At 41.2% G+C, this 12,237-nt stretch overlaps 1 protein-coding gene across 2 annotated transcripts in view; it reads right to left on the reverse strand.

Moving 5' to 3' along the window:
• Positions 1-2,489: 2,489 nt before the first annotated feature.
• Positions 2,490-12,237, reverse strand: part of Nectin3 (nectin cell adhesion molecule 3) — a 109,965-nt gene continuing 100,217 nt past the window's right edge. The window contains exons 8-9 of one of the 2 annotated variants that reach the window (XM_057764179.1): positions 8,504-8,566; positions 2,490-7,688 (exon numbers count right to left, since the gene is read on the reverse strand). In XM_057764179.1, coding sequence (XP_057620162.1) covers positions 7,515-7,688; positions 8,504-8,566 — 237 coding nt within the window. In that variant the 3' untranslated portion in view covers positions 2,490-7,514. The remainder of the gene's footprint in view (positions 7,689-8,503; positions 8,567-12,237) is intronic. The other variant, XM_057764180.1, reaches the window with a different exon arrangement.

The following is a 12,237-nucleotide window of genomic DNA, read 5'->3' on the forward strand; positions in this document are numbered from 1 at the left end:
TACTTGGAACCTCTAGAGTGAAGAACAGAGAGGCCCAAACATTTGATCATGCATTGCATGCATGTCTAACCACTGAGACAGGTCATTTGAATTTTGTGTTATCATTTACTGTTTTAAATTTGCACAAGTGGTCCATGTGTGTGGAACATGTCTGTGTCTCGGTTTGCATGACCGCCTCTCAACCACATAACCTCCAGCTAAATGCACTTTCAGGGAACTTTTCTGGGGTGGGTGTCAGAGTGTGGTCCTTCTTGTTTTTTATTCTAAAGCGGATTTTTGTTTGTTTGTTCTTACATTTTGAGCATTATAAATGTTCATGTGATTAAAAAAAATGAGACTAACTGGCTATGATTCTAAGGTACAAGAACTGACTGAGAAACAGTGAAAGGTTGTGATAGTCTAGTGATACAATGAAAGGGGCAAATATTTGCCTTTCCTCTGGGCATTTGTAGAAGACCTAGAATAGCTGTGTAGATATTAGTTGTATTTACTGGCTACCATGGGTCATAAAGAGGCGGGTGACATCAGGGATTTGTGGGAGGAGCTGGCTCCAGCTCACAGAGTGCAGGGTGCAATCTTTCTAACGACCAGGCTCAGCAGCATCACCTCGGGAGCTTAAAATGGGCCGCAGTAACAGTACATACATGTGGGACTCAGGCTGCAGTTATCATACATACATGAGGGAACCAGCAATTGACACAGACAAGTGTTTTGTTTTTTTTTCCAGATAAGCCTTTTTTTTTTTTTCTTTTTAAGCCAATGTCTTGTGTAGCCAAGGTTGGCCTTGAACTTGATATGTAGCTGATGATACCTTTGAAATCCTGATACTTATGCCTCTACGGTCCAAGTGATAGGATTACAGGGGTATACCACAAGCCCAGCATGTAGTGAGGTAACGTATTAACTCTCTTATATATTTTCTTTAATCTTCCACGTCAGTTAATTGCTCACGCTTTCCTCTATGTTCTTCAGCATACAAAGAGTGTGTGGGATGCTTGTTTCCATGCATTCGTCCCCTAAGTCTACACTTCCAGTGAGAAGTCCAATTCTGGCAGGCATATAGTCTGTAGACTTTCTATGCTGTTCATGGGCTAGGAATGGAATTTCCTCCTTAAAGAGTTGCAGTAAATAAGGAAACATTGAGAGACAGCAGGAAAAGCCCAGCAACAAAAACTCTAGGGTTCATATCATCACCAAGACTCAAAATAATTATGGTAGTGAGAATGGTACAATAGCATTGGAAAAGCCAACAATTAAACTACAGAGATCACATGACCTGTAGGTCCACTCTTCGGTATGCATCCAAGGGAAGCTAAACCATTCCACATGGAAACTGTACACACATGCTCACAACAGTATCATTCACAATTCATAATTACTTCCCAAAGGCAACTGCTCTAAATGTCCCATGCTAAAGGGTACAATCTGTTATGGTGACCCTGCTTTAGGAATGAGAGAAGTGCAGGAAGCAACAAGATTATCTTTGGAAGCATGAGGCAAATGAAAGATACGATCACCAAGGACCACCTATTGGATAATGCTGAACATATGTAATGCCCAGAACAAGCAGCTAACAGGGACAGGACAATGTGGTTTCCAAAAGGCCAAGTCAGGAGCTTCTTAGAAGAAAACTCTAATGTGTATAAGTTTACTCTGGAGAGCATGAATAAATTTGAAAATTTACTGTGGTAATGATGGTTCATAACCCTATAAATATACTAAAGCCTATGGAATTTAATACTTTTTATAAAGATGAATTATAGATCTTAATAAAAGGTTACTTTTAAAATGTGGTTCCTAGATTTTGAGATTTTGGAGACTAGTAAGGAAAATTCTGGAATTTACCATAGTTACCCACTGTGTTCATTTGCTTTTGATAAAGAATACGCTAAATAATACCACTTAAGGACCACTAACAAAGGTACTGATATAATTTACTAAGAAGAAAGTAATTTTATTGATTAAAAGAATCAAGAAATGATGAACTATTTGCTAACTGGAATAAATGCAGCTTCATTTAAAAAGTAATATGGGACCTGAATGAATGGCTTAGTGGTTAAAAGCACATAGTGCTCTTTCGGAGAACCTGAGTGTGGATCTTAGCACTCCTAGCAGGGCTGCTCCCAAATGCCTAGAAGTCCAGGTCTAGGGGCATCTGATGCCTCTTAGCCCCCAGTGTACCTGCACTCACATACACATAACCACACTACATACATATACAAATAAAAAATCATGTGATTTTTTATAAGTAACTACAACAATACTAACTTTTCCTTTTTATACTGTTTGAAGTATGCACCGCTCTTGTTATTACTTTGAAATTCTTCTAGGAAGGCCTCAAGCATAGAAATGTTTCAGATTGTTTGCAGTTGTACATTCCATGGTCATGTTAGTGACTTCATATACATTTTGGTAATTTATTTATTGATAAATGAAAAAACCTTAAATGATTAAAAAAAGACTTTATTTATATCTAAAAGGTCATATAATCCAAAACTACAAAAATAAAAGACAATTTCTGGAAACTTAAGGACTGTCTTTAAACCACCACAATAACACTTACTATGTAAAATATAATATCAAAGTCTAAGCAGATATTTATGCTTCTTTCTATAGTCTACAACATCTGAGCTAGAATTTTCTTCTTGGAACTACACTGTTGACTTTCAGTTCTAATGCTTAAATTTATAACTTGGGTCTTTTCTCACAAGCAGGAACACATAGCATAAAACCCTTTCTACACAACGAAATAAAAATAATTAAAAAAGCAAGCAATGGATTTCTACTATAAGAAGACAGAAAGGTATGTTTCTTTTGCAAACATTGCGGGTAAAGGGATTCCAAATCCAGCTAGATCACACCTACTTGAGGGCTGTCTAGATTACCCATTTGAAGAACAAAGTGTAAAATGCTTCCACTATTTATTAGCCAGGAATCAATATCCAGATATTGGGAAGCAATACCTCGGTTTACATATGAGGAAGTAAGGCTTGCTGTGAGGCCTAGACTGAGCCAAAGCGAGGCCTCACTGGCTTCCTGTGGGAAAAGCTAGAGATTTCTTTGCAGAAGACATCATTATTTTTTAATAGCAGTATAAGAGATGGGGTTTCCACTGAGAGACTTAGTTTTGGGTCAGAATAAGAAGTTCAGAGCACAGACAAGGTGGAGATTTCAGGGTGAGGGGGTTAACAGAGGGAAAGTTAAAACCAGGATAAAGCCTCCTTTCAGAAAGAGATCACTTTGCCAAGTAAAAATAGCAAAACAAGAATAGAAAAATATAATAGCTAGAGAGTTTCTCATTTCTAAGCCCAGACGCTTTTGTAAAATCACTTTGAAAGAAGGCGCTCTCTTGAAGATAGTCCTTAGCCATCTTATTCCCTGCGATCATGGGTCCAACCCCTGTGAGGTAGAGAGCACTGACTTGAAGGGACAAAGCTGAGAAGTAGGGATGGTGAGAGGGGAGGGCCACGTGGAGGTGGTTTATTGCATAGCACTGGGTTAGAGGTAGAAACAGTGAAAAAGTGGGCAACAGGAACTTTTACTGATGGACATGTGGAATAGTCCGGGGATCTAGGAGCAACATCAGCTACTGATACTTTTATAGACAATTTGGGATTTCATGTATAAAGATGGTGGACACTGGTATGGATACTGAAGCACTCCGGTCAGGTCAAGGACATCTTTGCAGTTGTATCATAGGAGAGTGTGTGAGAGCCCATGGGTACTGAGCAGTGGTGTGGACTGGCATAAACTAGTGCATACACTACAGACTTGCTGCATCTAGTTAAAATATAGTGAACACTGGGCTACGCATACCATTTCAGGGAGGAGTTTAGTTTGATCAATACACTAGGGTGGATTTAAAAATCCTGCCTGTTCCTGAAAAGAATATTGAAAACCAAAACAATGGTGTCTAGTCACTTGGAAAACTGTGTGCAACTCTGGGCTTCACAGATCTACTGTGTTTCATTAAGGGAAATTAACCTTGGAGGAAGACAAATAGCACATCTCTTCATGGCTGTCAGACACATGGTAGGACAGGGCTCAGTTCTAAGTCACTGTAGCAAATCCAATGTTCTGGGTTCCCATGGAGGATTTCCCTCTGGCTTGCCTTTAATCACCTTCCACAGCCAAATTCCATGTCATGGAGATAAACCCAACCCAGGGTAGGTCACAACACTGGCCATTGTGTTGAGCCTAGGAGATCTGATCCTAGAAACAACAGTGGAGTCATAGGAAGTTCTGTTTGAGAGAACTCAGAGTTCTCACCCACCATTCCCCAGTGTAATTCTTACCTCAGTTCTGAGAGGTTGACGGGGAAGGTCTCTACATTATGGATGGGGACAGCTGATACGCTATATAGTTTGTTTTCCTTAGTTTTTAAAGTTATGGGTAAAGCTGGGTATTGACCTGTCCTGTTGACTCTGAAAACAACGGGGGATCCTCTAATTTCAAGGCAAGCTATATATTATAGTAAGAATACCACCAGTGAATGCAAGAAAAGAAGAGCAACAAACTTTTTGAAATTTAGACTTCTACAAAAGACAACTTGGGGAGAAGGACTTGGTCTTGTTTCTCTGAGCAAATAGGACTTATAAAATAATAATGTTGACAACCTGGTCACTTACTGGGGATTTCTTTTGTCTCCTGTGTGTGTATGGGTGTGTGGGTGCACACATATTCACCTGTTATACAGATGGTTAGCATGGATAAGAGTTTAATATACTCCAAAGAGCATAGAAATGTCTTCAAATATAAAGCATACAAAATGTCAGGCTGAAAGGAACTCTCATAGAAGACATAACAAATCATTGCTGTTTGCATTCTTACTTCATTAAGTCAGACTGTTCCTAGCTAGTACACATGCTTCACTGTAGTGAGATGCAAAAAATCTGGGTCTGCTACTGCAGCCACAATGCTGGCAGGTAAAATAGGCAGTGGAGGCTGGGAGGAGAGTGAGCATGTACCCGTCTCCTTGGAATGCACAGTGGCAGCAGTACACAGGAAATGCCATACAAATTTACTCCTGTTTCAGTGAACTTTGACAGAACAGTTATGGGCAAAACATGAACAGCTGTGAACATGTCCCTCAACCTCACTTACTGACCTTTAGAGTCTAACTTCCAAATTTAAATGGCACCATCAAGTCTTCTAGGCTCCAAATTCAGAAGTTCAAAAATTAGCAGACTAATTTTGGGTGGCAATATTTGGTTGTTGTGGGGACTGTTTAATCAACCCCCTTTAAAGCTGTTCTGTATTTGGCTAACTTTTTAATAGCAGACAGGAGATACTAGAATAAGTTATTATGAAGCTTATGTGACTGTCTGGGGCCAACAACTATCAAACATAGCAGTATGTCTAAGAAATTTCATAGCCAACAGAAAGGCACAGACGATAGTGAACTAGCTGACTGCATGAGAATACCCACACCCTAAAATAGCCTTTTCATAACAATACTAAGATTCGTTGAAAGGTAGCCAGTGGGTTCCTCGTGGGAGGATGCAAAGAAGACAACAAGAGGCGTCCAGATCCTTTTCTCTGGCACGAACAATGCCATTCCCCTTCCCTCCCTCTGGGTCCACAATGAGCTTTTGTGAAGTGGACTCTATGACCTGCTTCCCAACAGGACTCTAGCAACTCTCTTCTGTGTTAAGATATTTAAAGCCTTCTAAAGCAGGGGTGCTCCGCAATCTGGTCCCTAACATTGAGGTCTAATGAAATGTTCACTACCCAAGACAACTATACCATCTATCTAGTGGAAACCCACCCCAAGGAATCCTGTAACTGGAGGTACACTGACTCAGTGCTGGCATCCTGAGCAATGAAGTTGATCATCGTCCTTGCTATAAAGGCAGTAAACTACACCCAGAGCAGCACAGTGGTGGAGCAGTGAAGACCAGGGGAACTCAGGGTGCTTTGCAGCTGTAACCGCTAAAGGCGCCAATCCTAAACAAAGAAGTAGGATGGAATTTGAGTATTCTTGCTCCTAGAACTGCTGATAACGGGAAGTGGGTTGGGTGGTACACTGCTGCAGCAGAAGCACCTTCATGCCTCATCTGAAAGCCTGACAAACAACAAAAAGAAGCACAGGGGAACCAAGGCCAGTGTGGCATGAATAAAGTATCTTTGGTATTTCACTATAAATCTTGGAATGTTCTTATTTCCTCTGTGGTTTAGGCTGGAAATGTATACTGTTTATTCTGATGTTGATACTACTCTTTCTTAATATGTAACAAGTACATAGTGCTTTTTTTTTTTTTCAATTCCTGTGACATGCTCTGACCATCCAGGATACATAGTAAAGTGACATCCTCAAGATGTGCCCATGATCCTTTTGCCTTTAGGTTTCCTCCTGTGACCATTGTCAGTCTCAGTGATAGACAGTTGGCAGAGGGAGATGAGAGGACTCCGGGCAGACATGAGCAGGCATAACAGCATCACGGTGTAGCTGTTTACCCTGGCAGAGAGGCTCTGTATTAGAGAATCTCTTTAGGCTTCTTGACCAGGTGATGTGGGGAGGAGGAATAGAGGACATGCAGACTGAGTCAATATGTCATATTGAAGTAGTATTACAAAAAATAGTTTTCAAATTTTTCTCCTGGCTTTTAAGAGTGGGAGTTATTTTATGGTGATTTCCAGTAGGCTTGCTGGTTTGTTTGTTGAGGTAGATAAAGACAGGGAAGAAAAGTAAAGAATGCAGAAGAGTAGCTAGCTAAAGCCTGCGTGGAGGGAGACTGGCTTGAAATCAGTTTAAGAAGTGAAAGCTGAGCTTGACACGTTCGGAAAAAGAAGGGCAAAGCTAACGGAACTGCAGCCCATTTTGACAGGGATTTTAGGACTCAGTAAGTGGGAAACAGGCTGAAGCAACAAGGACAAAGTAGGAGACGTTGCAGACACAGCTAGTCATGAGGGGACAGAGGGCATACGGCCCTGTGAAGAAGCCCTTGGAGCCTGATGGCCAGGAAGGACACTTAGCACTAACACTGGTTCACAAGCACCCGGAGGCTTAAAGGTTCTCATTGCTTTTGTTGTTTGGAGAGAGGCAAGTCCACCTCTTTCCTTGGCCTCTGTACAAAGGTATTGTAATCGTACTGAAATGTTAGGGATATCTAAATCCCAGCTTAATAATTAGTGAACTGGATTTGGAGCTCCTTTTCCCACCCGTTTAAATTACAAACGAGCACTGCCTGAGACCCAAGCAGAGTGGCTGTCAGCAGCTGGGCCCTTTCTCTGCAGTCATCACAGGCAGATGCCGTGATTTCAAATGAACACGCCATTGTAGGCCAATGTTAGTAGTTAAACACCAGAGTTACAGAGATGCAAAGCTACAGGCAAGTTCACAAACACAGCTGGTGGCTAAGAAACCCTTAATGAAGCTAAGAAATCCACTAGTAGCTCAGAGCCATTCTTCAAGGTTCCAACACATTCAGTCTGAAACTGTTTAGATGCCTCAGTTTCTCTCTCAAGTCTAAGAACAAGCATTTGTTAGAACACGCGTTACAACAAGAGAAAAATCACACATAATGTTCTCGTGGGTGGATGTAGGGTCTCTCAGGGTTGCTTGAGTGATGTTTGTGAGGGCTCGGGTCTTGGTAGCACATCTGGTTGTAAAGGGGGTACATCTGCTGAGTTCCATCCTCTTGTACTGTGTTCTCATCTTCATAATCAAATCTGCTATTTAGTCCATTCTAAAAATTCAAACATTGCTTACATTAGCAGAGAAACTGTTTACATTCTTCTAGCACACTGACAAAAACAAGCAAAAGTTGAACTCATTAAAGTCCATGTCCCTGACTCACTATCCCACAAAGAGCTGGATGGCAAGACAAAGTTGAACAGCTCATCATGTTCCAGGCATTTGGTGTCCACCATATTCAAATAAGAGGTGTAACTACAAAGCCCCAACTAAGGGGGCTGTGAGAAATTTTAGGTTTTGAAATTTGGAATTGGTACCGAACCGATCAGGGTCGGCTAGAGAAGGGCATGGCTGTGACCTTCAGGAGCATTTCAAAAAGGGTCTCAGCTTGGAAGCAATATATGAGATATTCAGAGAATTAAATCAAACAAAACAAAAATAAACATCAAGATTCAGCACTGGGGGATTAGGGAACGGACAGAGCAAAGTGAATTACCATTTGACCATATGCTTGATCAAAGGGAGACTTAAAACTGCTGCCCAGACAGCTTCTCCTCTCCACCTTCCTCTGACTGTCCTGGAGCCGTAACTCACACTTAGTCTCGAATGAACTCCCTCTGATGCTCTCTGGTATTTCTGAAATGGCCCCTTCTGCCTGAGCATTTCAATCATCTGCAGACGACTGAAATGCTTCTGGGATTACTTAGAAGTGTTCTTTAGATTACTTGCAAGAGTAAGAAAGTTCAAGGACTTTTTCAAGTTATGTATAGACATGTAAACAGGGAGCAATGGATAAAATTAACTCTTATGGATATCCGACCAGACTTTCAAATGCACTTGGGTGGGCACAACATGAGCTTTACTTACAGAAGACTGAAGACAACCAGCTCCCTTCTCTTTGAACTGAGTCTGCAACGGCAAGTGTTCAGCCTGGAAGACATTAAAGGATACACACTATAAAGTACCAACCTATCAACCGATCAATACCTAGGAGACTCCTGTGTTAAAAGAGCTATCATGTCTTGTTAAATGTCTACCAATGAAGCAAAATATTCTCAGGAGGATGAAAAAAAAAAGCTCAGCTACACATTCTCTTTTTTTCTTCCCCCCCTCTCCCCTGGCTCCTGGCTTCTTCAGAGAAAAATAACCAGAACATCTGACACACAACAGCTGGAGCAAATTGTATGACTTGAGAGTTTTAGGTGTGCGGGTCTTGTCTTTCCCCAGTTGAACAGTTTGGTATTTTGAATCAGGTAAGAAAGAGTGGGCTGAACTGGCAATGATAAGCCTTTATCTGTGGCCACCCATGTGGCCACTCTTTTCTCCCTGATTTCTACCTCATGGGTCATAAAGGGAGCCATCATTTTGAACATAACCTCAGCTGCAAAGGCTCTTCCTTGGCTCCCTCTGCCTGCTACATTAGGCCCCCATTCAAATGTCACAGCCTCTGTAAAGCCCTGTAACATCCTCAGGTGGAGGCAGCCACCAGAGCATAGACTAGCAGGACCGTTTTCTCATCAGTCTCCTATCTGGGACTGAGAGTGCTGGAAGGAATCTTGTAAGCTTTCTCTTATCTAACCCTTATAATTCTATAAAGATGGTCCCCATTGGGAATTGAAGTTGTTGGGGTCAAGGAGATCACCACACTTATGTTAAAGATATAAAGCCAACAACTGACTTCATGACCACGAGAGTTTAAATGTTACAGACTAAAGTCAAATTATCTTCCTCGACTTTCAGTCACATTGGAAGCTATTCAGTGCTTACTCCTATTTGACTTAACATCCTGGTAGCTATAAAACCTGAAAAATGTATTCGTAGTTTCCCCTAACCCAGGGGATTGTCATCAAATAGTATCTGAAACCACATACATAGGGCATCCACCCAAGCATCTGGCAAATACTTTGATTTACAATTTTCTTCTGTAACCAATAAAATCTCATGTTACTGCTTCCACATTAGAACACAGGTTTGAACATAGAACATATGTTCCCTCATGATCAGGCCATGTGACTCCAGAACCAAGCATCTTTTATTCCCTTTGAAGCACAAACTGTGTTTTCCAATCAATACTATTTTACATGTGACTAAACCTGGGGGTTAGTGTGGTTAGGGTGCCTCATCTCACAGATGGTTAGTAGACTGCTACTCAAGCATAATTTTGTCAGATTCTAAGTTTTTGAGACTTATGCTCCCTGCTTCGATTTCTATGCAAATACAAGAGGAGGAAGACGGAATGTCCCGTGTAGCATATCTACCATGTCTTTGCTCCTGTTGTGCTTTGGTCTGGAGGGTTTGCCCCTTAAGCTCTGGTAGTTGATATCCCCTGCATATACGGTGGCCTGACTAGGGTTATTCTTCTTTTCCATGGAGCTTTCTCGCAATAGTCAATCCTTTTACTCCTACTTTCTCCATTGCTCTCTGCATGTCTGTCATGCTCATGTCACAGTTTGCATTGTCTGATAATCTTGAACATTTGTAATTTTCAACTCCAGTAAATATTGAGGCTGTCCTGTCTACTTTTGTGGCTTGAACATTTGGTTGTTAATAAGGGTTTACTGCTATGGATGCATCATTCTATCATTAAATACCTGATAGTTTCACTGTCACCCCAAGCCCTGGGCTCTGCCACTCAGATAGTTATGAGCCGCTATGTGGGTGCTGAGCATCACCCACAGGGCCTCTAGAAGGGTAGGTATTGAGTTACCTCTCCAACCCCTAATCGTCTTTGTGAAAACACACTCCATTTTCTTCAAGCCTTTTCCTATTGTGCTCTCTTTAGCCGCTAGCCACTGCAACCTAACTTTTCTCAGATTTTTCTGAGAATCCAGAACTGTCTCTGCTGCCATTCCATTGGTTAAGACCATACTTGTCTTCTGACAGAAGATTGGGCACTTATATCAATGCTTTCTGCTCTCAGCCTGTGCCATCATTTTACCCTGATGCTAAAACGATGACATCTTATATCCTCATCTTGCTTTTGGGTCTTTTTCATCATTCCAGAAGTCCCCATGCCTGTGAACATTCCCCCCCACCCTTTCAGATCCAGGCTCTGTAGCATGCTTACTTCTTTTTCCACCCATTTTCTTCAGCTTTTCTCAGCTGTGACCAACAGCTGACAGTAGCAGCTTGAAAGAGGAGAGATACATTTTGTCTCATAGTTCCGTTCCTGGTTGGCAGGATATCTGTTGGTTTGGACTTGCGCAAGGCAGAATAGTGTATGCTTCTGTGAGTGTGTGTCAGAGCAGGGTACTCACACCATGGTAGCCAAAAAGGGAAAAAAAACATGACTCTGCATGAAATCTTGTCTCCAGTTCTGATGGTCCATGGAACAAGAGTTTCAAACACTGGATAACTGTGTTGCACAGAGGTAAAATCCCAGAGAGTAAGCGCGCGCACACACACACACACACACACACAGTGTCTTTTGATAGTCCTGAATTTTCTGTCAGCTTCAGGAGAGGACAACTCAAGATGATCACAGTGTCTCACTGAACTCACAGGGAAGAGCTCCACTTTTAGGAAAGTTGAAGTATCTAGAATCTGGCGACGGGACCCAAAAAATGAGACACAGCTCAGCTACTGACACAGCGGGAGGTCATTTGGCTCAATTCTAGTCTGAGCATACACAAAACAGACAACAAGTGAACACGAGAGAAGGAGATATTCGCAGGGAACTATAATTGTAACCACTGCCAGATCTGGATTAAAGTTGAGAGATGCTAAATTTCTAACCAGCCAGAACAGAAAAGGCCCCTCTCAACATGATACTGAATTACTTCGTTATTGGTTACTACCTCAAGAAAAGAGATTGCCTTTGGCTGTCTTGTGAGTGTAAGAGAGGGGCTGCATGTAATGCTGGAGTTCTCACTGGCAGAGTCCTGAGGTAAACCAGGGAATCATATGGCAGGAGATAGGGAATGAACACAGGGGCATGTCTGGTTCCCCCTTCCTATGAAGCCACCTGTAAAGGATTTAGCTATGGGGATCATTTTTAATGGCCTTCTCTAACCCTAATCACTTCTCAAAAGCCACCTCTTAACAAGATAGTTGCACTAAGTTTCCACCCTCTTAATACAGTAAGGATTAAATTTCATCAAATAAAGTCTTAGTAGATATTGAACATATATTCAAAATACAAAAGAGACAAGACTTAGTCCTCCTTAGGGGTAAGGATAGGCTTCTAGAACAAACCCCCAAACTGAACATAAGCCTCTGGAAGACGAAGTCGAGTTTTAAGTTACCTCTGACAGAAAATAACCCAATTCTTATTAAGGAATAACATTAAAATTAAGTAAATTGATGAAACATTTACAATGTCCAGTGTTTAATTAATATTTATTGACCATGAAAAAAGGAGAAAAAATAAATCAACAGAAATTAACCTGAAAATGATAGATACAGTACAATTTGCTCACCAATACTTTAATATATCTATCATAAGCCAGACATGGTAGTACACAGCTGTAATTCCAGCACCTGAGATGCCAAAGCCAGAACAGTATTATTTCTATGGTAGCCATACTATAGAGTGAAACTTATCTCAAAAATAAAGCAAAATATGGCTATTATAAATATGTTTACAGCTACAAAGGAAATGG

This window comes from Chionomys nivalis, chromosome 3, assembly GCF_950005125.1.
Source record: "Chionomys nivalis chromosome 3, mChiNiv1.1, whole genome shotgun sequence".
In the NCBI taxonomy this organism is placed as follows: Eukaryota; Metazoa; Chordata; class Mammalia; order Rodentia; family Cricetidae; genus Chionomys; species Chionomys nivalis.